Source organism: Maniola hyperantus, chromosome 15 (assembly GCF_902806685.2).
Source record: "Maniola hyperantus chromosome 15, iAphHyp1.2, whole genome shotgun sequence".
Lineage (NCBI taxonomy): Eukaryota > Metazoa > Arthropoda > Insecta > Lepidoptera > Nymphalidae > Maniola > Maniola hyperantus.
The window spans coordinates 661,090-687,574 of record NC_048550.1 but is presented as its reverse complement, the minus strand read 5'-3'; the positions used below and the strand labels follow the sequence as shown (position 1 = coordinate 687,574).

Below are 26,485 nucleotides of genomic sequence, written 5' to 3'. Positions count from 1 at the left end.
TGTCCCATTCTTGTTGCAACAATGCATTGTAGCCAATAGTGAGCGAGCATTAACCAATCAGAGATGAATGCGATCGTGACATTGTAGCTGTCAAACAACCGCGGTAGGGCCACTGGTCTGTCATACTAATTTCAGAGCTGTCATATTGATTTTTAAATTTGCCGTGCTTTTCCGGTCTCATCTTTCGGTAGTGGTACAAAAATCGGTTTCATTCTCGCTATCGTCTGCGTGAGGATCACTTCATGTGAATTTTTTCTTGTTCTTTACTTATTTTTTGTTTTAACTATTCATTTGACGCTACAGGAAAATTAAATTAAGTTCGCCTTGAAGTGTGGACGGTCCGAGGGTGGTGTTAAATAACACTAGTTGATATGAATTGTAAGATAGATATTTTATTGTAAATAAAGAGCTCCATATCGAACCTAACTGTTGTAGTTATTTACCACTAATCCAAAGAACAAAAAGTTAATTACGCACCATGAATGTTGAAAAATGCAGCGATGTGCGCCGCTCCTTAGGACAACTTTTCAACTTTCATGGAGCGATTTTATAGAATATAATATTTTTATTCAAGTAAACTAGTGCTTTTGAATCGTCAACTAGTTTAATTTACGGCATTCCGAACCAGTGGTAAATTAAACTAGTGACGATTCAACTAAAAGTTTACTTTAATAAAAATATAATCTATCCTATTTTATACAATATACTTTGGGAGGCGTGCGCCTTTGTTTGCGATGTCCATTGTCTATACAACAAAAATAATCAGCGGGAAAACTTATTCTAGCGCCACCTACACATCGGACAAAATACTTTAGGAATTCCTTCACGGTCACTGCTATCTGTTTATGGAACGAGCTTCCCTCGCAAACCCATCGTGCTGAATCCCTTAACAAATTTAAAATTGACGTCAAAGATCATTACCTATCTCTTTGCTATCATCAGTAACAGCATAGTTTATTATTTAAATCTATATGTGTATATATATCTATGTAGTCTTATGTATGTCTATTATATTTTATTTGTATGTATTAGTGTATCAACAATATGTATTTTATATTCTTAGTATATGGTTTAGTTTATTTACCTATTGGTATTTAGGTTTATTTTACACCACCTCCCATTGTCCATTTGTTCGTTTTTTCCCTAGCGTTAAGGTTGTCTGGAAGAGATCGCTATTTAGCGATAAGACCGCCTTTTTGTACCTACTTATTAAGATTTCTTTTTGTAACCTGTCATTTGTGTTTCTGTGGTGCAATAAAGTATATACATACATACATACATACATACATAATCTAGCATCCAAAGAAACGTAATTAAACTTCAATGTCATTTTCATTGAAATGTCACTGCATAATATTACTCTAAAGTGCGACAAGAATCTTTTGGCGCGTGGCCAAAATCGGAACTAACGCCGCCATCTTGTGAAGTGTCACGCTGTCCCCTTATATGCGGTGTTGCTAAGTAAAAAAATCTGAAATTCACTTTTTTTTATCATTCGAGCCATTCCATTTACATAACATCACAATGTATCCTGATATTAATGTGTGTGCATCTTAGAGCTATATTTAGCACTCGTTAAATATAGTATTTGAGCAGATAAACATGACAAGTTGCAAGTCCATGGCCTATTAATTGTTTTTGTTATTCTTTCTCGGAATAGAATAGTAGCTCTCGCTCGCACAATTCGCAAACGTCGCTGTGCAAGGGAGAGGGAGTTCATTACTTATTTTTAAATAGTTTACTTGTTTTACTTATAAGGCAAATAGTTTATTATGAAATACATACATTTTAAAATAAGCTACTTGTTTTATAAGGGTTCAAACAAACTAGTGCCGTGGCGTGACGCAACGCACTAACGCATTCTGGAGTAGCATTGAACATCAAAGCGTCAACCCAGTGTGTTTGCGCCCTAACTCGAATAAAACATAATGTAATATAATATAAAAACACGTTCCCGCTAGTGCGGTCAGGTATAAATAAAGATCCATACAAAAGTACTCTCCCAGCCCAGCTGGAAGTTTGTACAGTTGAAAGTTTTTGTATGTCATACTATATTATACTGTCATAATATATATTATATCTAAAGTCTGTCAACCCTACAGTCACACCGGGCAATCCATAGAGAATTAAAGACAAACTTATGTATAGTCCGCGACAGGTCCAAATGGCAATCGGGGAGGAAACGCCCCTCACACCCGCACACCCCCCACGCTAACCCAGTACAGGCGAGCGCGGGCGTGGCGAGATGGTAATCGGGAAACGAGGCGTACCCCAATTGCCATCTCGACCTGTCACGGACTATAACTTATGAGTACGCGGCAGAAAATAATGTACATCGGCTTTTAGAATGACATTTCGGCTTTGTAGAGCGTTGTCCCTGTCACTCATATCTGTATGACGTTTTGTCGATCTCAACGACAGAGACAATGCTCTACAAATCCGCTATCTCCTTCTAAAGGTCGATGTACATTATTTTCTGCCGCGTGCTAACAACTAAGATAAGGCGCACTTGCACCAACCCATCAATGTCTTCAAGTTTATTGAATTCCGATACAAGTTAGCCCTTGACTGCGATCTCACCTGGTGGTAAGTGATAAAGCAGGCTTACTTGAAAGGGGTATAGGAGTTTCATTAAACCTATACCCCTTATCGGTTTCTACGCGGCATCGTACCGCTAAATCGCTTGGCGGCACTGTTTTTTCCGGTAGGTTGATAACTAGACACGGCCGAAGCCTCCCACCAGAAGTCAGTGTCCTTTTCTTGTTAACTACAGAATAAACTTGTCAATAGGTGACATCATAACAACACTTAACTAAAGCAGTTTGGTGCAAGTGGTCCTAAGAGTCAATTTTCCAATAGCTTTTTTGACGTTATGACAGATATTTTGACAAAAAAAACAATGTCATAACCTCAAAAAGTAATTAAAAAAACACTGGGGCCTATTCTCTTGTACACAATCTCTAAACTAAACTAATTTAACAGGTCTAAATTTAGTGCTATCCTTTTCTGCAGGCAAATTTATGAAAGGGATAGCAATAGATTTAGACGCATCATTTTAGTTTAGTTTAGAGATTGTGTACAACAGAATTAGCCACAATGTCAACCTCAAAAAGTAATTAAAAAACAATGTCATAAACAATAAAAATAAATGAACGTATATTCTAATCGAGATACGTCTCGAGGCTGAGCGTCATGACGTCACTGACGAGGCAGTCTGCCGGCTGGAACAAAACAAATCAATATCATCATCGTCATCATCAACGACCCAGCACTGGCCGGTGTTGGTTTGTCTCTCAGAAGGAAGGAGAATAGCTTACATTTGCAACACTAAGTGCTACAAAAACGGCCCGAAAATAAGGTCACTAAATAATAGAGCCAAAACGTGCCTTTAAAAATTCCCCGTGAAACAAGATTTCAGAGGGATTATCTTTTTTTGTAAGTTTATGTCTATGTAAGATGTGTATATATACAATGTGTAACTAGAACGCTAGCGAAAACTTAGGGTTATTATTATACTACCTAAATACAATCCAATGCCAATGCCTTATATTGTAGTTATAGTGATTTGGTATTTTTAAAATCTGCAATGTTAGCATGCTAAACTCGGGTCAATGCTCCACCTCTGACGCGGCATGGACTCCGAGTGGCTTATTTACGTAACTCTAGCGTCAGTCAGATTTTTATTTCCAATATATTGTGAATTATTAAAAAATATGTTTTTTTTATTTTTTTTTTCGCGTTTTCTTTTTGTAGAACCTAATCAGTAATCATCAATACTACACCTGTCTTCGTTTTTGCGAGCTTTCTGGTAACACCTTGTATGTGTGCAAATGTGGTCACTTAAGCGATATCATTTTGTTCGTGACCTGTCATCTACCTACTATGATAAATGTGTGGTTACCGCGGAACAGATGCCGACGAGCGCGTCCGCGCAGCCGTAGAACTCCTCCTTGAGCGAGATGACGATGGTCTGCAGCGAGCCCTTCTTGGAGCGGATGAAGGAGGCCACCTTGCCGATGTTGGTGTTGTCCAGCGCCGCGTCGATCTCGTCCAGCAGGAAGAACGGCGCTGGCTGGTAGCTGTACAAACATTTAACATCTTAATTCATAAAAAAAAAAAAGATTGAGGTGTTGCGGGGCACCGCGCACCGGACAGAAGCGAAGCAATTCTTTTTTTTCTCTTTTTTTTAATTTATCGATCACGGAAATTTCAATTGAGTACTTCACGGCCCAGCCGTTAAACCGATTTTGACGAAATTTGGTACAGCAATAACTTGCATCCCGGGGAAGGACATAGGCTACTTTTCATCCCGGAAAATTAAAGAGTTCCCACGGGAACTAAATCCACGCGGACGAAGTCGCGTTTATCTAGTCTCAAATATCCGTTAAGAGGCTTTGTTTCAAAAACAATACATATTTCCTTTCTTACCTACCCTTACCTCCCCACGAATTGGAACGCCACCCCCTTGCCAACCCATACTCTCCAAGAATCGAAACCCCCTTTATCTACCCTTACATCCCATGAATCGAAACGCTACCCCCTTATCTAACCCTCAATTAACCTGTGTATCGCAAAGAGCAGCGCAAGCGCAGCTACGGTCTTCTCCCCTCCGGACAGGTTGGACATCGGCTGGAACCTCTTGCCGGGCGCCACGCAGTTGTAGTTGATCCCGTCCAAGTAGGGCTCTTCAGGGTTCTCTGGACCGAGGAATGCTTGGGCTGACTGGTTCATCGCTAGAGCCTGGATCGAGCATCATGTCAGCGTATAATCCGGGTCGAAGGACCAAAAAATAAATGTCAAAGTCAAAGTCAAATGATTTATTCAAAATAGGTAATAAATTACTCTTATTGATGGTCTGGTATGGCGTTAGATTTGTAAGATATAGTGGTGATAATTATAACGCAAACTTAAAACTGAAGCTACGAGGGTTCCAATGTTATACCAATATATGTAAATACCAATGTATTTGATAAATGTTGTCGACAACAACTTGCTTGTTATTGTAAGGTTGGTGTAAACTAGGGTATAGTCCGTATAAAATGACTCCTCACGCGCCATTTTAAATCTATGGCTCAATTGTTACGTCAAAAGTACGGTTCACCTTATAAGGACTAAAATCGTACTTTTAACGTGAAATTTGAGATATAAAGTTAAAATGGCGCGTGAGGAAGTAAATTTTACGCGTTGTACACGGCTTAAGCGCCCCACGCGGCATAAGGTACATAACCGGTAAACAATACTTAAAGACAACGATTATCATTTCTTGGGAGTATCCAAAGTATCAAAAAATCTTTTTAGTACACAAAAGAAAAGTTTAGAAAATACAAAAATGTGAAGTACATACCTTATAGATAGCGTCGATCTCATTCGAAACGTGCTCAAAGCAGTCCACGAATTTGTCGTGCCGTTCTTTCTTCACCTGCCAAATGAACAACTGCTTTATGACGTACTGGTAGTCCCGAACACTCTCAGGCTGAGATCTATAGAGCGAACTTGGACTTTGCTCAGATTTAAGACACTGTTAAAACGAGCGTTATAGTGCTGACACAAATCGGTCTCATTTTAACTAAACCTTAAGTTTGAGCAAAGTTAAAGTACGCTCTATAGTTCTCAACATTATTAGTACTAAACCGGCCAAGTGTGAGTCAGGCTCGCACACCGAGGGTTACTACAGTCGTATTTTTTCGACATTTCGCATGATAAATCAAAAACTATTATGCATAAAAATAAGTAAAATCTGTTTTAGAATGTACAGGTTAAGCTCTTTAGAATAGAATAGAATAGAATAGAATAGAGTAGAATGTTTTTTTATTCATGTAAACTTTTTAAAAGTGCTTATGAATAGTCAGGTAGTTTTAATTTACCACTGGTTCGGATATGATATGATACTCCACTTGGTAAAGCAATCTTACTTTCATATGATACTCCACTTGGTAAAGCAATCTTACTTTCATATGATACTCCACTTGGTAAAGCAATCTTACTTTCATATGATACTCCACTTGGTAAAGCAATCTTACTTTCATATGATACTCCACTTGGTAAAGCAATCTTACTTTCATATGACACTCCACTTGGTAAAGCAATCTTACTTTCATATGATACTCCACTTGGTAAAGACTCCACTTTGTAAAGCAATCTTACTTTCATATGATACTCCACTTGGTAAAGCAATCTTACTTTGAAAGTTGAAAAAACTAACTATTTTGTTCATTAACATTTTTTTTTTGTGATGTAACCACAAATTCACGGTTTTCAGATTTTCCCCTAATGTCTGCTATAATACCTACCTACCTGCCAAATTTCATAATTCTAGGTTAACGGGAAGTACCGTATAGGTTTGTTGACAGACAGACTTTTGAGGTACGGGACTGCGGGTCACACTACCAAGCGGCGTGCTATCAGTAATCAGCAGGTACCTTCTCGAAGGCCAGCCTGGCTTTGTGCGCACGTTTCCGCGCCGCCACGAACGCCTCGTTTGTGGCGTTCACTTTCTCACGAACTTCGTTCAACTTTTGCATTGCCTGAAAATATAGGACTTTATTAACCTGACCATTGACTTAGTAGGTATAGACGAGGGCTCACAAACGAATTCAAATCGTTCAAGTGGGCCGGTTTGCACACATATACACATCTATGTTTATTATTACGAAACGTAGAAAAAAGTTTTCAGTTTAAACTTCAGTTTATTATAAACCTTAACACTTGAACATAAAGTTTAATAACGATTGCAAAATATTTATATTTGAGACCTCTAAAGCTCTTTGAGACAATGGTGCTCTATCTGTTTGTATTTTTTTTTGGCCGAATAAAGGGTATTTATTGTAAAAAGCTTATCAGTACCCTTATTGTAAATGCGAAAGTGTGTTTGTTTGTTGGTTTGTCCTTCAATCACGTCGCAACGCTGCAACGGATTGACATGCATGGGTATAGATAAAGACCTGGAGAGTGACATAGGCTACTACTACTTTTCATCCCGAAAAATCAAAGAGTTCCCACGGGATTTTTGAAAAACCTAATTCCACGCGGACGAAGTCGCAGGCATCAGCTAGTGCAAATATAAATCCCTGTGGACTACTTACATTTCAACCCCCTATTTCACCCCTTTAGGGGTTAAATTTTCAAAAATCCTTTCTTAACGGATGTCTACATCTTAATAGCTATTTGCATGCCAAAGTTCAGCCCGATCCGTCCAGTAGCTTGAGCTGTGCGTTGATAGATCAGTAAGTCAGTCAGCTTTTCCGTTTATATATTTAGATTTTTTTTAAAAAAAGAATATCAGCCAAGTTAATTGCCGACTAATATTCCCCTTTCCCTCCAGCTTGTGCTAGGAGTGGGTACGACAAAAGTGCAACGGGTGGGAATTGAACTGGCGAACTTTCGGTTTTCAGTCCACTCCTTTAACTGTTGAGCTATCGAGGCTCTAAATTAGATGCAGACCCGCATGTTCGGCGCCTGTATCTTGTCGACCGTGTTCTGCAGCGAGTTGATCGCCTTCTGCAGCTTGTCGGCCTTGCGCTTGATCTCGTCCGCCTCGTCCAGCTCCTTGAGCGCCTCGCCGAGCGAGCGGTAGTCGACGCGCACCCTGCAGGCAAACACCACATCCAGCTCACCGAAGGACACCTCAACATCGTCCTAACTAATTGAGCCAGCGCGTGCCAGACCTTCGTCATTTTATAAAAGCTGAAAGTTTCTCTGCGTATTATCCCCAACACTGGGAGGAACATTTGGTTGGATCTTCGTTTGGATAATAGGTAATAAAGATGTATAAAAAAAAATTCCAAAAAAAAAAACCCGACTTCGTTACACAAACACTAAAAATTGAAAAATAATTTAATTTATTACCGAATATATTATGTATACAAGAGTTAATATAGTTCCATAATAATATTTTTTGGGGTCGGTGCCAATTAGCTTTAGCTGCGCGAATCGTCTAGACTTCATATTTTTATGGGACTCCACAATGGCACCTCATTGGCACCGACCCCAAAAAATATTATTATGGAACTATATTAACTCTTGTATACATAATATATTCGGTAATAAATTAAATTATTTTTCAATTTTTAGTGTTTGTGTAACGAAGTCGGTTTTTTTTTTTGTAAAAAATTTTTATTTCACAATTTTTAGTGGCCCCATGGAATTATGCTATGACTGGTTAAAAATCTACTGTTTACTAAGCTATTACACTGATCGCGAGCAATTTACTCTTATCCGTTGAGGAGTTCCATTATCTATCTTCGAAGATGTTCATCAGATCTTCACCAAATTGAAATGGGACCAACTTTGAAGTATACCCTTTCAAACAAAAAAAGAATTTTCAAAATCGGTCCAGGCGTTTTCGAGTAATCGGGGAACATACATAAAAAAAAAAAAAAAAAGATTTCGACGAATTGAGAACCTCCTCCTTTTTTTGAAGTCGGTTAAAAAGGACGTCCGCCTTCTGATTGGAGGTCGGGGGTTCGATCGTTCGAAGTTATGTGCGTTTTAATTTAAGTAATTAAATATCACTTGCTTTAACGGTGAAGGAAAACATCGTGGGGAAATCTACATACCTGAGAGTTCTCCATAATGTTCTCAAAGGTGTGTGGAGTCTACCAATCCGCAATGGCCAAAACCCTTCTCACTCTGAGAGGAGACCCGTGTTCTGTAGTAAGCATAGCATATTATACAGTGGAAGACTATGTAAATGATAAGAAAACTTGGATTTGACTCTCTCCAGCAATGCCCGTACATTGCTGGAGAGAGTCAAATCCAAGTTTTCTTGCAATTCCTTGTACAGTATGGTATAATAATATTGTAAATTGATCACTTGAAAAGAGCAAAGCAACCGTAGAGTTTCTTGCTGGTTCTTCTTCTTCTCGGTAGGAACGGCACTCCGAACCAGTGGTAAATTAAACTAGTCGACGAATTAAAAGCACTTGTAAAAGTTTACTTGAATAAAAATATATTCTATTCTATTCTAAGCCGGAGATGGGTTGATCATGATGAAGTATATGAAAGTTCAAGTGTTACCGGGAGTCCCGCTGGTACTGCGCGCCGCTGGAGTAGGAGGACAGCTCCGACTCGTCCGTCGTGTCCGCCAGGGTGCCCTCCAGCAGTGGGATCGCTATGTCGTCGATCTGAACAACGTACCAAATTATCATCAAAAAAAATTCACAGTAGGGTATTTTGCCCTTGTTTGAAAGTGTCCTAATTTAATCCTAAGAACGGATGATAGGAGCGGAGATGCACTGCATCCGATCCGAGTTCGTGAAAATTATGACATTTATGTCGTAGATAATCGCTGGTATTCTCACGGATGACGGATAGAACTCGGATAACGGGAGCGCAGTGCGTAATCGCCGTAAAATGATAATAACCTACCAAAAAATTTACAAAAAGTTTATTCGATCAATAAGTGCAATAAAATGCGTTTAAATTTTGCATTTCAAATTTCGCCACAAAAAAGCCACCCGCCATCTTTTTAGATTTATGAGTTGTAATGACGTCACACGGGTTGATAAACAACGACATTTCTTAGTGAAATACATAACAACTTCAATCCATGTGACGTCAAAGTCGGAATTCATCATGGCGTCATCAGCTTCGTGTGTTTAGAATATTTTGTAGAACAGATAAAAAAATGAAATGAGTTATAAAATTCATTATATAATTTTATGAACTGAAATTAACATTTTTTGATTGCTTATTGCTAAAACTATCTTGTTAATACATTTTTAGGTTTTTTCTTGCTTGGTGTAAAATATCGTACCTATTGTGTAAGTTTTCATTAAAAGCTCTCAGAAGACATATATTGGTGATGTCTCTCAATAAGTTCAAAGTTTTCGCAAAACGTAAACTTATTGTAAATTCTAGTATTACAATGTAAGGGATTATATTCTAAATGATAAGAAAGCTTGGGAATGAGTTACTTTACAGCTTTGATAATTCTAACAAGTTTAAGTGATATTGTGAAAATAGTGATAACCAAAAAGAATACAGTTTTGATTCAGCATTCTTTCTCTGTCGTTAAGCTGTTGACGGAGCTTAGCGACAGAGAAGAAGCTTGCACAGCAATGACCTTGCACTGTCGTAAGATGTTGTGTCGCTCGCTGCGGCGGCTCTCGATGCGCGCCTCGATGCTCGCGATCTGCTTCTGGATCGTCTGGATCTCCTTCTGTACGCTGGCCACATCCTTGCGAGCCTGCCATACACCATACAATATACATATTATTATTTATGTTTAGTCTCTTGACTTGAAGCTACCTATATTAAACTTGGAGCGAAAGACCGACACCGGAACAGTATATAGACTAAAGATGGGCGTTATTGGCTATTTCTGGCAACGGTTAATCAACAGTTATTTAGTTTCAATACCAATATTGATAACCGTTGCCGAATATCGGTATCAGAGTTGTGTTTCAACTAATTTAATATGCGCAACGCGCAGCGGTTTCCGTAGTAGTAACTAAGCTAGCTGCCGTATCAATACCGTCTGTATAGCTAGCGCGCGCATATTCACTAAAATAAAACCAATTTTACTTTCATGAATATTGTGAAGTAATCACAACCTTAAGTTCATAGCAGCAAAGTTTAATTATAATGATCATTGACATAGGTCAAACTATAGTGGACGCCTGCACGAATAGTTTGACACAATCCAGTTAACCAAAAACATTTCACGAAGATTGATAAACCAAAGAAGACCTTATCTCTATTATTCTAAGGCTAACTGTATTAAAATTGATAGATCAAAGTGTAATGGACAAGTACTTGTATACAGTTAAGCCTTAGCTTAATAGAGATAAGGTCGGCTTTGGTTTATCAAGTTCTTAGTTACTAAGCCGGTAGCCAATAACCGCTCCTTCTCAGCTTTCAGTGAAAAAAAAGAAAGAGAAGGCATAATTATTGCGTTTCTAGTTACCAAAAAACCAAACAATGCATTGTCAGTTGCCAGTTGGCAGCGTTGCGTTGTCAGGTGGTTCGTCATAGATGTTAGCTGATAACCGTTGTTAGCTACGACAATAACGCTATGGTACGCTATAGGCACGGCAGCGGTTTTCAGTTAAGTTAAGCTATAGCGGACACATGTCTAAATTAGAAGTTCGAATTAGAAACGAGGAGTCAAATCGTTCCGTACGAGTTCGTGGAATTAAAACCCGACTACGGGTGCAGAGCTTGGCGATGCCTCGCAGTACGATAGTAGAAAGGTGAAGCAGGAACCAAGACCAAAAATCCTTGGGCATACTCTCCGAAATATATTCTGTAGAGTACCGATGTACTATACTAGCTTATGCTCGCGACTTCGTCCGCGTAGACTACACAAACTTAAAACCCATATTTCACCTCTTAGGGGTTAAATTTAATAAGGGGTTAAATAGGGGTCATAATAGCTATCTGCATGCCAAATTTCAGCCCGATCCGTTCAGTAAATTGAGCTGTGCGTTGATAGATCAGTCAGTCAGTCAGTCACCTTTTCTTTTTATATATTTAGACAAGCTGCTGCCCGCGACGTCGTACGCGTGGATTTAGGTATTTGAAAATCCCGTGGGAACTCTTTGTTTTCCCGGGATAAAAAGTAGCCTATGTCACTCTCCAGTTCTTTAACTATACCCATGAAAAAATCACGTAGATCTGTTGGTCCGTTGCGACGTGGTTGAAGGACAAATCAACAAACAAACACATATAACACAGTGACCTGCGAGACGGCGTCGTCCACTTTGTCCTGCGCGGCGCGCGCGGCGGTGCGGTCCGCCTTGAGCGCGTCCGCGCGCCGCAGCTCGCGGTCGATGTCCTGCCGCTGCTTGGCCTCCGCTTGCCGACTGGCCTCCAGCTCGTCCTCTCCGTCTTGCACAGTGCGCTCCCAACGAGTCACGTTCTCTGATCACAACGCAACAATCAACAATGGGTAAGTGATGATGCAGGCTGAGACGGACGCGGGCTAACCTGGAGGAGTATGGCAGTTTTTTACTAAATCCATACACCTTTGGTTTCTACACGGCATCGTACCGGAACGCTAAATCGCTTGGCGGCAAAGCTTTATCTTATCAGTTTGCGTTGAGAAATAAAATTTAAAAACTTCATCTGTGTTCATGGTGAAAAATGACAAAAAAAATACGACACTACCTACTGCGGAACCCTCAGTGCGCGAGTCTGACTCTCACTTGGCCGTTTTTTTTGTGCCTGTGTTACTTCCATCAAAAGTTGTTTGTTTAAGTACTAGCTGATGTCTGCGACTTCGTCCGCGTGGAATTAGGTTTTTTAAAAATCCCGTGGGAACTCTTTGATTTTTCAGGATAAAAAGTAGTATATGCCACTCTCCAGGTCTTTAACTATATCTACCCACGCAAATAATCACGTCGATCCGTTGCTCCGTTGCGACGTGATTGAAGGACAAACCAACAAACAAATACACTTTCGCATTTATATAAGGTTAGGGTACGGATGTTAGGAAAAAAATACAATAATACACTGCTAACAAATATGTAAGGAAATCTATTACCTACTCAAATATAAATCGTGGAACAAATAAGGTTCCCCTCATCACGAAGCTGCAGCAGTACTCTGAGGGTGAATCGTAGTGCTCACATACAGGTTTACTTGTACAACAAGTTATGCCATTAAATACTAAGGAAAATAAACTACATTAATTACTGCAATAGACTAAGCAGTTTGTTCAATTGTGAAGTATAAGATTATTGTAACAAAACAAAATACATAAAATTATATACGGAACTAGATGGCGTTGTTGTATTCTGTATCGTGTTATCAACTAAGTTTCTTTAAACGTACAAATCAAAACATGAATATTACTGAATAAATGTCTTCGCCTGATTTTACTCACAATCTAAATCATGATAATCCAACTAAATAAAACACAAATAAAATTACCAGGAATAAACCACATAAGTTCCCATTGCTGCCTCACTAAAGTGGTGGGAACATATTTGTAAAACAAGATTAATGAAAAATAGGATAAAAAATATATTGCAAAAAAATTAAATGGCTAACCATTTTAAATTATCCATTCAATAAAAAAGTACGCAAAAGTTGCTAAATTGAAAAGTAAGCACCATCTGTATTTTTTCTTATTCGTAAGACTGAGTTACGAGAGCGTAACTATCAAAACAGTATTGTGATATTCCTACAACAGTTTCTATTTCTATGGGCACTCACTAGTCCGTCACAGAGTAAGGATGATAACTCGGTGCCACTTCGATAAAAGATGGCGACCTTCAAGCAGTTGTTCGGTTTGGCGGCCATTCCCAGCGAAAAGGGCCTGAATTACTATCAAGTCGCAAACCTTCCACAAAATTAGTGTATCACTAGCTTATGCTCGCGACTTCGTCCGCGTGGACTACAAAATTTCAAAACCCTATTTCACCCCCTTAGGAGTTGAATTTTCAAAAATCCTTTCTTAGCGGATGCCTACGTCATAATAGCTATCTGCATGCCAAATTTCAGCCCGATCCGTCCAGTAGTTTGAGCTGTGCGTTGATAGATCAGTCAGTCAGTCAGTCAGTCAGTCAGTCAGTCACCTTCTCCTTTTATATATATAGATTTGGTTTTGTGTGGGCTTAATTTTTTTTACGCGACAGGTTGAGATAGCAATTGGGGTGAGGACGCTCCGCACACCCACACATCCCCCGGTTAACCCGGCGCGGGTGTGCGGCGCGTCCCCCCGCCTCATACCCTGTCGCGAACTACAAGAGAGTAGTGTGTACTCACTCTGCGTGTCGCGCGACCGCTCAAACTCCAGGTTGGAAGCGATTCGGTCGATCTGCGCCTCGAACTCCATCCGCTTCTTGGCGCGCTCCTGCTGCGCGCGCAGCTCCCTCTCCTCGTACTGACTGCGGCCAACACAATCACACCGTGCCATACATAATGTCCACTTCAAGTATCGATGTAAACATACCCATACTGCGCGATTGCGGTAGAATGACAGCTACAATGTCACGATCGCAATCATCTCTGATTGGTTAACGCTCGCTCACTATTGGCTACAATGCATTGTTGCAACAAGAATCGCACAAATTCAGCCATTCAGAACAATTGAGATTGTAATAATGATTGATGCAGGTTTTAGACAATCGCCCTGCTGGTGTCCATTGACATGTACGGATACATTAAGGCTGAGATCTGTAGAGCGCACTTTGACTTTGCTCAGACATAAGATTGCATTAAAACGAGACAAATTTATGTGAGAGATATACATCTGTCTTCTTTTAACTCTGTCTTAAGTCTTAGCAAAGTCAGAGTGCGCTCTATAGATCTCACCCTAAAAAATAGGCTAGTTGCAACGTCATAAACTAAGCTCGAACGGTTTATTTTTCGATAAGGCAATTTTTATTTGAATAAGACGAAAAATATTTGTTGAGGAGCACACTTACTGCCCATAAAAGGAGTGTAATGTTTTCAGGAGTCAAGTATGGGGCAGGTGTCTTTTTTTTTTTTAATAATTGCTTGTCAATAGTAACTTGTACATACAACATACATTAACGGCGATTACGCACTGCACTTCTGTCATCCGAGTTCTATCCGTCATCCGTGAGAATACCAGCGATTATCTAAGACACAATATATCCTAAGCTCTCAAAGAAAACAAAAACTATGCGAACCGTATGTTGGCGACGCCGATGTCCCTGCAGAAGCCGCGGAAGACCACGTCTTCCACGTTGTTCATGTTCTCCTTGATCTCCTGGATCTTCGCGTCACGCGAGCGGATGGTGCGCTCGATCTCCTCGATTTGAGGCTAAAAACCACAAAAGTCTCGTTGCAGACGCAGAATTGTAACGGGAAAATATTGCTTACAAGCCCAAAAATAGTCAAAAGTCGGCAAAAAAAGTTTTTATTTTAATTTATTTTGTACCAAAACTATAGTACGCAAAATATGCATGTGGAAGGGAAAAAAGAGGAGAATAGCTGGATGGATTGCGTGACAGAGGATATGCGTATAAAAGGAGTGGACAATACTTTGACGGATGAAGAAGAGGAAGAAGAAGACATGTCGTGCCGACCCCACTTAGCGTGGGATAAGGAAGACTTACCAAAGCTTAGGAAGACTGTACCAAAGCTTAAACATAAACATCAAACGGGCATGCAAAAGGACAACTTATCGGTTTGAAAGATTTCCTGCAGAAGCCCTAGTATGTGAAAACAAAAATTAACGTATGAACGCACCGTACATTCATTATTACGAAGATATTTCAACAAAATAATATGGTTATTCGCAAGCAAAAAAAACGGCGTCCATTTTGTATAGTTTGAGCTATCAGTAATTTCGAGTGAACAATTTGCAAAATAACACATCAAAAAACATTGAAACTAGGATTTACAAAAGACTCACCCCAAACATGTCCATTCTACGCTCCAACTCGGCGAGCTCGGCGTCCAGTGTTTTGATTTGTTTGAGCTGAAAACCAATGTTCAAAATGAATTAAAATATTATCTATATACCTATAAACAATTTTACTGATAGTTTTGGGCTCTAGTAAAACTTTCTATAGTTTTGTTAGTCTTGATGATGAATCTTTTTGAAACTGCATGCTGTTGTAGTGCGTCGCAAATTCGCAATACAATCTGGCGACCAACTAGTCTACAGTACATTCTCGGTAGGAAAGACTTCCGAACCAGTAAAGTTTTTCTAAAAGTTGTTTAGTTGGTTTAATAAAAAAAAGGGGTTCAGGAGACTTTGAAGGAAAACAAAAATTGCCAATGGAAATATGTAACAGTTTATTACCGTAGTGTCCCGATCCGTGAGCGCGTACTTGAGCCGCGACTCCAGGCCGCGTATCTGCGAGTCGACGGTCGTCAGTTCCGACTCCTTGCGCGACTTCTTCATCGATTCACGCAGTTCCTCTGTCAGTTTTTCCTGAAAATCAACTTTATTTTAATTCAAAACTAATAATGTTATATTTAAGTCATTTCATCATTATTTAAGGTCAGAAAATTCGCAACGCAAATAATTGCGATACGATGCGATTTTGTGTAAGGCGTTTTAGGGTAGCGACACACGTGCTGAACGTACGGCGCCGATAATTCAGCGACTGAAATATCGGTTGTAGTATTCAGTTGGCGTGACACACCAAACGCGCCGAACAGTCCGACTGGCGGCGCCGGGCGTTTAGTTCAGCGCTTTACGCGACGAAAAATTACGTACGGGGGCACGTGGCGTCGTCGTCAGCCGGGGTCGTCACTTTGTAGTGTGCGGTTGCGACGTATTGCCCAGAAAGATGGATTTTATTACAATATTGGCTATTATAGAGGGCATAGAAGAAGTACACCCGCCGAACTTTCGGTCGCGTAACGCGTCGCGTAATGTGTCGCTTTATTTATTCTTACAGGTATCTATTGAAGGGTTTTTGGTAGTTTCCTTGTAGTTTCAGCATAATATATCGAAAAATAACCGTTACCTTTTTGGCTTTGAGCTGGGAGAGGTGCTTCTCGTCCCAACGCTTGGCCTTGCGCGCCAAGTCCAGGGAGCCGCCGGAGATGATGCCCGACTTCTGGTAGAACGTACCGTCCAGAGCCAGTGCCTGTGGGGAAACACTATATTTTTATCAAATAACAATGACACCCACTGCGACTGTTAGAAAATTACTAGTGATGAAATACAGGATGAATAAGTGATCAACATTGGATCAGCTGATTTCCCGAATTAAATACCTGCCCAGATGACCTTGACGTCAATCTTTTTTTACCATCAGGTAAGATTGCAGTCAAAGGCTAACTTGTATCTGAATAAAATAAAAAAAAGGCTTGCGTTTGACAATCATGCGCAGTAAATTTTTTTAGGCTTGCGCTTGACGAAAATCGTGGGCAATAAACTTTTTTTTTAGGCTTGCGCTTGGCGACAATCATGGACAGTCAACTTTTTTAGGCTTGCGCTTGAGAATCATGTGCAGTAAAGTTTTTTTTTAAAAGCTTGCGCTTCACGACAATCATGCGAAGTCAACTATTTTTTAGGCTTGCGCTTGACGACAATAGCGCGTTATTGGTATGGCTGGCGGCTCGTAGCGCAGCACGTCGAACAGTAGCTTCACGTTATATAGAAAGCATCACTCACGTCGTATCGGCTGTTCTTGGTGCGGTCGAGGTCGTAGGCCACGCGCGAGGCGTCCTCGGGCGTTTCGCACACCAGCGCGTTGTTGGTCACGAACAACACTGCGCGGTGTATGGCGGGCGGCTCGTAGCGCAGCACGTCGAACAGTAGCTTCACGTTATATAGAAAGCATCACTCACGTCGTATCGGCTGTTCTTGGTGCGGTCGAGGTCGTAGGCCACGCGCGAGGCGTCCTCGGGCGTTTCGCACACCAGCGCGTTGTTGGTCACGAACAACACTGCGCGGTGTATGGCGGGCGGCTCGTAGCGCAGCACGTCGAACAGTAGCTTCACGTTATATAGAAAGCATCACTCACGTCGTATCGGCTGTTCTTGGTGCGGTCGAGGTCGTAGGCCACGCGCGAGGCGTCCTCGGGCGTTTCGCACACCAGCGCGTTGTTGGTCACGAACAACACTGCGCGGTGTATGGCGGGCGGCTCGTAGCGCAGCACGTCGAACAGTAGCTTCACGTTATATAGAAAGCATCACTCACGTCGTATCGGCTGTTCTTGGTGCGGTCGAGGTCGTAGGCCACGCGCGAGGCGTCCTCGGGCGTTTCGCACACCAGCGCGTTGTTGGTCACGAACAACACTGCGCGGTGTATGGCGGGCGGCTCGTAGCGCAGCACGTCGAACAGTAGCTTCACGTTATATAGAAAGCATCACTCACGTCGTATCGGCTGTTCTTGGTGCGGTCGAGGTCGTAGGCCACGCGCGAGGCGTCCTCGGGCGTTTCGCACACCAGCGCGTTGTTGGTCACGAACAACACTGCGCGGTGTATGGCGGGCGGCTCGTAGCGCAGCACGTCGAACAGTAGCTTCACGTTATATAGAAAGCATCACTCACGTCGTATCGGCTGTTCTTGGTGCGGTCGAGGTCGTAGGCCACGCGCGAGGCGTCCTCGGGCGTTTCGCACACCAGCGCGTTGTTGGTCACGAACAACACTGCGCGGTGTATGGCGGGCGGCTCGTAGCGCAGCACGTCGAACAGTAGCTTCACGTTATATAGAAAGCATCACTCACGTCGTATCGGCTGTTCTTGGTGCGGTCGAGGTCGTAGGCCACGCGCGAGGCGTCCTCGGGCGTTTCGCACACCAGCGCGTTGTTGGTCACGAACAACACTGCGCGGTGTATGGCGGGCGGCTCGTAGCGCAGCACGTCGAACAGTAGCTTCACGTTATATAGAAAGCATCACTCACGTCGTATCGGCTGTTCTTGGTGCGGTCGAGGTCGTAGGCCACGCGCGAGGCGTCCTCGGGCGTTTCGCACACCAGCGCGTTGTTGGTCACGAACAACACTGCGCGGTGTATGGCGGGCGGCTCGTAGCGCAGCACGTCGAACAGTAGCTTCACGTTATATAGAAAGCATCACTCACGTCGTATCGGCTGTTCTTGGTGCGGTCGAGGTCGTAGGCCACGCGCGAGGCGTCCTCGGGCGTTTCGCACACCAGCGCGTTGTTGGTCACGAACAACACTGCGCGGTGTATGGCGGGCGGCTCGTAGCGCAGCACGTCGAACAGTAGCTTCACGTTATATAGAAAGCATCACTCACGTCGTATCGGCTGTTCTTGGTGCGGTCGAGGTCGTAGGCCACGCGCGAGGCGTCCTCGGGCGTTTCGCACACCAGCGCGTTGTTGGTCACGAACAACACTGCGCGGTGTATGGCTGGCGGCTCGTAGCGCAGCACGTCGAACAGTAGCTTCACGTTATATAGAAAGCATCACTCACGTCGTATCGGCTGTTCTTGGTGCGGTCGAGGTCGTAGGCCACGCGCGAGGCGTCCTCGGGCGTTTCGCACACCAGCGCGTTGTTGGTCACGAACAACACTGCGCGGTGTATGGCGGGCGGCTCGTAGCGCAGCACGTCGAACAGTAGCTTCACGTTATATAGAAAGCATCACTCACGTCGTATCGGCTGTTCTTGGTGCGGTCGAGGTCGTAGGCCACGCGCGAGGCGTCCTCGGGCGTTTCGCACACCAGCGCGTTGTTGGTCACGAACAACACTGCGCGGTGTATGGCGGGCGGCTCGTAGCGCAGCACGTCGAACAGTAGCTTCACGTTATATAGAAAGCATCACTCACGTCGTATCGGCTGTTCTTGGTGCGGTCGAGGTCGTAGGCCACGCGCGAGGCGTCCTCGGGCGTTTCGCACACCAGCGCGTTGTTGGTCACGAACAACACTGCGCGGTGTATGGCGGGCGGCTCGTAGCGCAGCACGTCGAACAGTAGCTTCACGTTATATAGAAAGCATCACTCACGTCGTATCGGCTGTTCTTGGTGCGGTCGAGGTCGTAGGCCACGCGCGAGGCGTCCTCGGGCGTTTCGCACACCAGCGCGTTGTTGGTCACGAACAACACTGCGCGGTGTATGGCGGGCGGCTCGTAGCGCAGCACGTCGAACAGTAGCTTCACGTTATATAGAAAGCATCACTCACGTCGTATCGGCTGTTCTTGGTGCGGTCGAGGTCGTAGGCCACGCGCGAGGCGTCCTCGGGCGTTTCGCACACCAGCGCGTTGTTGGTCACGAACAACACTGCGCGGTGTATGGCGGGCGGCTCGTAGCGCAGCACGTCGAACAGTAGCTTCACGTTATATAGAAAGCATCACTCACGTCGTATCGGCTGTTCTTGGTGCGGTCGAGGTCGTAGGCCACGCGCGAGGCGTCCTCGGGCGTTTCGCACACCAGCGCGTTGTTGGTCACGAACAACACTGCGCGGTGTATGGCGGGCGGCTCGTAGCGCAGCACGTCGAACAGTAGCTTCACGTTATATAGAAAGCATCACTCACGTCGTATCGGCTGTTCTTGGTGCGGTCGAGGTCGTAGGCCACGCGCGAGGCGTCCTCGGGCGTTTCGCACACCAGCGCGTTGTTGGTCACGAACAACACTGCGCGGTGTATGGCGGGCGGCTCGTAGCGCAGCACGTCGAACAGTAGCTTCACGTTATATAGAAAGCATCACTCACGTCGTATCGGCTGTTCTTGGTGCGGTCGAGGTCGTAGGCCACGCGCGAGGCGTCCTCGGGCGTTTCGCACACCAGCGCGTTGTTGGTCACGAACAACACTGCGCGGTGTATGGCTGGCGGCTCGTAGCGCAGCACGTCGAACAGTAGCTTCACGTTATATAGAAAGCATCACTCACGTCGTATCGGCTGTTCTTGGTGCGGTCGAGGTCGTAGGCCACGCGCGAGGCGTCCTCGGGCGTTTCGCACACCAGCGCGTTGTTGGTCACGAACAACACTGCGCGGTGTATGGCGGGCGGCTCGTAGCGCAGCACGTCGAACAGTAGCTTCACGTTATATAGAAAGCATCACTCACGTCGTATCGGCTGTTCTTGGTGCGGTCGAGGTCGTAGGCCACGCGCGAGGCGTCCTCGGGCGTTTCGCACACCAGCGCGTTGTTGGTCACGAACAACACTGCGCGGTGTATGGCGGGCGGCTCGTAGCGCAGCACGTCGAACAGTAGCTTCACGTTATATAGAAAGCATCACTCACGTCGTATCGGCTGTTCTTGGTGCGGTCGAGGTCGTAGGCCACGCGCGAGGCGTCCTCGGGCGTTTCGCACACCAGCGCGTTGTTGGTCACGAACAACACTGCGCGGTGTATGGCGGGCGGCTCGTAGCGCAGCACGTCGAACAGTAGCTTCACGTTATATAGAAAGCATCACTCACGTCGTATCGGCTGTTCTTGGTGCGGTCGAGGTCGTAGGCCACGCGCGAGGCGTCCTCGGGCGTTTCGCACACCAGCGCGTTGTTGGTCACGAACAACACTGCGCGGTGTATGGCGGGCGGCTCGTAGCGCAGCACGTCGAACAGTAGCTTCACGTTATATAGAAAGCATCACTCACGTCGTATCGGCTGTTCTTGGTGCGGTCGAGGTCGTAGGCCACGCGCGAGGCGTCCTCGGGCGTTTCGCACACCAGCGCGTTGTTGGTCACGAACAACACTGCGCGGTGTATGGCGGGCGGCTCGTAGCGCAGCACGTCGAACAGTAGCTTCACGTTATATAGAAAGCATCACTCACGTCGTATCGGCTGTTCTTGGTGCGGTCGAGGTCGTAGGCCACGCGCGAGGCGTCCTCGGGCGTTTCGCACACCAGCGCGTTGTTGGTCACGAACAACACTGCGCGGTGTATGGCGGGCGGCTCGTAGCGCAGCACGTCGAACAGTAGCTTCACGTTATATAGAAAGCATCACTCACGTCGTATCGGCTGTTCTTGGTGCGGTCGAGGTCGTAGGCCACGCGCGAGGCGTCCTCGGGCGTTTCGCACACCAGCGCGTTGTTGGTCACGAACAACACTGCGCGGTGTATGGCGGGCGGCTCGTAGCGCAGCACGTCGAACAGTAGCTTCACGTTATATAGAAAGCATCACTCACGTCGTATCGGCTGTTCTTGGTGCGGTCGAGGTCGTAGGCCACGCGCGAGGCGTCCTCGGGCGTTTCGCACACCAGCGCGTTGTTGGTCACGAACAACACTGCGCGGTGTATGGCGGGCGGCTCGTAGCGCAGCACGTCGAACAGTAGCTTCACGTTATATAGAAAGCATCACTCACGTCGTATCGGCTGTTCTTGGTGCGGTCGAGGTCGTAGGCCACGCGCGAGGCGTCCTCGGGCGTTTCGCACACCAGCGCGTTGTTGGTCACGAACAACACTGCGCGGTGTATGGCGGGCGGCTCGTAGCGCAGCACGTCGAACAGTAGCTTCACGTTTTTCGGCTCCTTTATGTCCCTGAAAGGAAGAATGTTTTTAATACTGGTAGAATAATTGGACGGCGAGTACATCACTCACTTCGGCTGCGTTTGGGAAGCTACGAAATGTCTTCTCGTCCAAAATTCCTCAGTGCTTGAAGACCAAGTTCTTCAGTGAGCGTTGCCAGTGATGACATATGGATCCGAGACATAACTATAGGCCTCATAAAAAAGCTGAGAGACACTCAGCGAGCGATGGAGAGAGCTACGCTAGGAGTTTCCCTACGTGATCAAATCAGATATGAGGAGATTCGTAGGAGAACCAGAGTAACCAACATAGCTTAACGAGTTGCGAAGCTGAAGTGGCAATTCGAGGATGCAGCGACGCGCGGTCTTCTCCGTGTCCACTACAATGTCAAGCCCCTCACCTGAGCCTCTCCCTCAGAGGTTTGGCCTGGATGTAGTCCAGCGGCAGGAAGGTCTCGGGCTCCAGCATGCGCTCCTTGAGGACCTGGATGCAGCAACGCGCGGTCTTCTCCGTGTCCACTACAATGTCAAGCCCCTCACCTGAGCCTCTCCCTCAGAGGTTTGGCCTGGATGTAGTCCAGCGGCAGGAAGGTCTCGGGCTCCAGCATGCGCTCCTTGAGGACCTGGATGCAGCGACGCGCGGTCTTCTCCGTGTCCACGACGATGGCTTCCATGTATTTGCCCAGCACTTTGGTGATGGCGACGTTGTAGCGCTTGTGAGTCGGCTGACACATGTTGATCATGCGGTCATACTGGAACATTACATTTTTTTTCGTTAAGCGTGAAGCTTGTGCTAGGTGTCTAATATTTCATATTGTACCATATATAGTCCTCGTCAGGTTGAGATGGTAATCGGGGTATAAAGCGGGTTAGCGGGGGGACTGTGCGGGTGTGCGGGACGTTCCCGCCCCTATTGCTGTCTCGACCTGTCGCGTACTATAGATTCGTGTGTTTGCGGATTACAGCCCATTCCCATGATAGAACACGAGGCATGTACAACTTACCACACCCGGTATCTCACGTTTGAAGTTCTCTACAATTTCCTGTTTCTTCTTCCTGCGAGCTTCTTCGTGTTTGTCCACCCTGGCGTCGCCGAGCTGAGAGGCTACGTCTTCTAGAGCTTCCTGCAGCGCTGCGGCGCGGCCGCGGCACGAGCCCACATCTGCCTAGAAAATTATATGTAACTCAGGACATGATGCACAACTGTAATTCTTCATTTGGACTTGTTTTCTTAGAAACAATTTAAATTCAATATCTCCCTCTGATGCCATGCCTCATACCAAGTGAAACTAAAACACAGTTACTTTTCTTAAATTAACTGTCTTTTAGGTTCACAGTTCATAAGGTCATGAAATTTCGAGTAAAACCCCTTAAAAAAGTAGAGATTAAGAATTATCAAAAACTAGCTGATGCCCGAAACTTCGTACGCCCGTAACTATGTTTTTTTTTAAAAATCCCGTGGGAACTCTTTGATGTTCCGGGATGAAAAGTAGCCTATGTCAGTAGGTCTTTATCTATACCCATGCAAAAAATCACGTCAATCCGTTGCAGCGTTGCGACGTGATTGAAGGACAAACAAACAAACACACTTTCGCATTTATAATCTATATATATAAAAGGAAAAGGTGACTGACTGACTGACTGACTGAATGACTTGAATGACTGACTGACTGACTGACTGATCTATCAACGCACAGCTCAAACTACTGGACGGATCGGGCTGAAATTTGGCATGCAGATAGCTATTATGACGCAGGCATCCGCTAAGAAAGGATTTTTGAAAATTCAACTCCTAAGGGGGTGAAATAGGGTTTTGAAATTTTGTAGTCCACGCGGACGAAGTCGCGAGCATAAGCTAGTGAGGGTATAAATTCCATGGACGAAGTCGCGGACGTCGGCTAGTAAAGTAAATAAATAAAGAGCCTCGATAGTTCAACGGTTAAAGGACCGGACGGATATCTGAAAGGTCCCCGGTTCAAACCCCACCCGTTGCACAATCATCGTACCTACTCCTAGTACAAGCTTTACGCTTAGTTCAAGTGGAAAGGGGAATGTTAGTCAGCTTAATAAACTTGGCTAATATTCTTTTTAATAAAAATGATACCTGTAGCTCAGCTCGCAGTCTCTTCTGCTCCTCTAACGCCTGCTCCGAGCTCTTGATGTGCTCGTTGAGCTTCTCCACGCGCTTCATCGCCTCGTTCCTTTCGTGGCCCTGACAACAACCAATGAGGTGCAGACTGTGACAGTGGTTGGGGTTTTATTACATTTCTGTAGACGGCGTCACAGTTCACCACAGTTAGGGAACTTCTAACAAAACGTCGGGGCTTCGACGTCACTGGCAGGCGTCAAATGTACTAACATTTGACACCTGCCAGTGACGTCGAACGTCAGTTAGCCCTATTTTTTTATGATTTCACGTCGCAGTAGCCAAACCAAGAGTTTTCTCACTCTAGTTTTCTCTGACAGCGTTCAGATGTAATGGGGAACTTCACTTTTTTTAATTTATAGACAAGCGCTTGGCCGCAATCAAACCTATTGGCAAGTGATGATGCATTCTATTGGAGCACGCTTGCCTAGAAGATGTGTATTCTATCTTGACTTGAAGGTATCGGTATTAAAAGTGGAGAGAAGAACTGAAGCCCCAAAGGCATTCCATATTTTGGCGGTTCGGACTATAAACGAGGTTGCTTTAAAAAGGCTTCGTTCGTGTCCGTGGAATTCCGACCACGCACGGGTGCAGTATCGTAGCTTGACAATGCCTTGCGATACGATAGTAGAAAGAGGAACCCAGGTCGAAAAATTCTTGGGCACACTCTCCGAAATATCTTCTGTAGAATTTGTCCCAGTATGGACAATTTAGGGAATTGATAATTTCATAATTGATGCAGGTGTGATCAGGTGGAACTTAGGAGGCTTGAGTATGTAATCTCTCTCACCCGGCTATACTCACGTGTTTAGTCGACGTTAGCCCGACTAGTTTCGAACCTCCTTTTTCAAGGGCGTCAGTTCGCGCACGCGTCGCGGTCGTCGCGCAGGCTTGAATATACTAGCAAAACCCGGTACGGCTTCCATCTCCAGCTTTCCAGCATCGAATCTGTCTCACCTTCTGTCGATGCTTGTTCTCGAGCTCGCCCTTGCGCCGCATCTCGTTGTCGAGCCGGTCTTGGTCGGCCTTCTGCTCGCGGTTGACCGAGTCCAACTCCTGCAGGTAACGGGCCGCTTGGCGAGACGCTTCCATCTTCAGCTCCTCGTATTCTCTTATCTGAAAGAAAAAGAACGATATTAATACTTTTTCAGCAAGATTTTATATAGATATAGATAGATATTTAGATATAAGGGGGTGGACAGGGCTTAGTTACCCAAAGTTGAAAGAGGCGGCTTTAAATAGAGAAGCTTTTCGCATGATGACCTCCAAACTTCGTTTTGAAGGCACGCGATGATGATGATGAGCAAGATTTTACCCCCCCCCCCCCCTTTGTTCTTATTAATTTATAGATTGGCATTTGGCTGCAATCAGATCTGCTGGCAAGTGATAATTTAGTCTAAGATGGAGCGTGCTTGTCTAAAAGATATCTATGAATACACTCTTGACAAGAAAGTACCTATATTAAAAGTGCTGTGGAAAACTGATGCCGGAAGATACCTTGCGATTCGAATAAGAAACGAGGAAGCATCTAGCTTCGAATTTGGACTAAGTACGGGTGCAGACCTTGACAATTATCAAAGCATCAGAGCTGTTTACCTGAGCCTCCTCTAAATGCACATCAGCTCGCGTCTGACTGGAGCCGGTGATGGTGGCCTCCCACTGCGCCTTCTGCTCCTCGATCTGACGCAGCTCTTCCTCCAGTTTCCTGTCATTATAAACAAAATAGTCTAATCCAAGTAGCTTACAAGGGAAACACAACATATACCCTGAGGGAGTTACTCTAACAATTTCAGTCAGAAAAGTTCTGTTGTATCATAAAACGAATACTTTACACCAAAGACCGTCAGATAGAACTTGTATCTGACGGTCTTTGGTGTTTGGTGATGAGATTTAAACATTGTTGGCAATCATAACGAATCGAAGACGGTCGACGTGATCTAATCCGAATCGCGGGAAAAGCCCCCCCCCCCCCCCCCCCCCCCCCCCCCATTACTTGCATTTGGTGTGATTTCTTCTTAAAGAGTTTCGTTGAGTCTTTCTCCCCTATCTAGAGCAGACGTGCACAAAAACAGATCCCCAGTGGTTCAGATCCTCTCCCACAGACCCACTGGTCTGTGTGCTTCTTGTGCCATTGATTTTTGCCAACTCCTGTAGCTTGCCGAATCTTACAGACAGCGAAGGCTTAGTAATAGGATCGCATTGGCAATATCCAGGTTTGGAGCCTGTTTTAACCTGATGTCAGCCTGGTGAGCCTCGTGCGCCTTGCGCGCCTGCTCCAGCGTCTTGATGGAGCCTTCTAGTTTCTTCTGCGTGTGCGTCACGCGCTCCTTCGCCTTGATGAACGTCGGCCGCTTCTTGGATATCTCAGCTTCCTGCAAATAGAAATTAACATTATTATCCGCGGACATCACCCGCGATTTCGTCCGCGTGGATTCCCTGGTTTCCTTTCAAAACGCATAAATCTTTCGCCTATTTTAGGGTTCCGTACCTCAAAAGGAAATCGGAACCCTTATAGGATCACTTTTTGACGGGTTTTTTATTTTATTTTTAATCC

The 26,485-nt window shown here is 44.7% G+C and overlaps 1 protein-coding gene across 1 annotated transcript in view; it reads right to left on the bottom strand.

Annotated features, from left to right (window-relative positions):
* Nucleotides 1-370: 370 nt before the first annotated feature.
* SMC1 (structural maintenance of chromosomes 1) overlaps nucleotides 371-26,485 on the bottom strand; it is a 30,254-nt gene continuing 4,139 nt past the window's right edge. The window contains exons 7-27 of the mRNA XM_034975898.2: nucleotides 26,164-26,303; nucleotides 25,528-25,636; nucleotides 24,889-25,047; nucleotides 23,890-23,997; nucleotides 22,790-22,951; nucleotides 22,326-22,537; nucleotides 21,624-21,798; nucleotides 16,395-16,517; nucleotides 15,722-15,853; nucleotides 15,329-15,394; nucleotides 14,601-14,734; nucleotides 13,711-13,832; nucleotides 11,681-11,862; nucleotides 10,064-10,186; nucleotides 9,016-9,122; nucleotides 7,441-7,585; nucleotides 6,420-6,524; nucleotides 5,345-5,419; nucleotides 4,562-4,740; nucleotides 3,902-4,079; nucleotides 371-3,221 (exon numbers count right to left, since the gene is read on the bottom strand). Of these exons, the coding sequence (XP_034831789.1) occupies nucleotides 3,162-3,221; nucleotides 3,902-4,079; nucleotides 4,562-4,740; nucleotides 5,345-5,419; nucleotides 6,420-6,524; nucleotides 7,441-7,585; nucleotides 9,016-9,122; nucleotides 10,064-10,186; nucleotides 11,681-11,862; nucleotides 13,711-13,832; nucleotides 14,601-14,734; nucleotides 15,329-15,394; nucleotides 15,722-15,853; nucleotides 16,395-16,517; nucleotides 21,624-21,798; nucleotides 22,326-22,537; nucleotides 22,790-22,951; nucleotides 23,890-23,997; nucleotides 24,889-25,047; nucleotides 25,528-25,636; nucleotides 26,164-26,303 (2,796 nt within the window). The 3' untranslated portion in view covers nucleotides 371-3,161. The remainder of the gene's footprint in view (nucleotides 3,222-3,901; nucleotides 4,080-4,561; nucleotides 4,741-5,344; nucleotides 5,420-6,419; nucleotides 6,525-7,440; nucleotides 7,586-9,015; nucleotides 9,123-10,063; nucleotides 10,187-11,680; nucleotides 11,863-13,710; nucleotides 13,833-14,600; nucleotides 14,735-15,328; nucleotides 15,395-15,721; nucleotides 15,854-16,394; nucleotides 16,518-21,623; nucleotides 21,799-22,325; nucleotides 22,538-22,789; nucleotides 22,952-23,889; nucleotides 23,998-24,888; nucleotides 25,048-25,527; nucleotides 25,637-26,163; nucleotides 26,304-26,485) is intronic.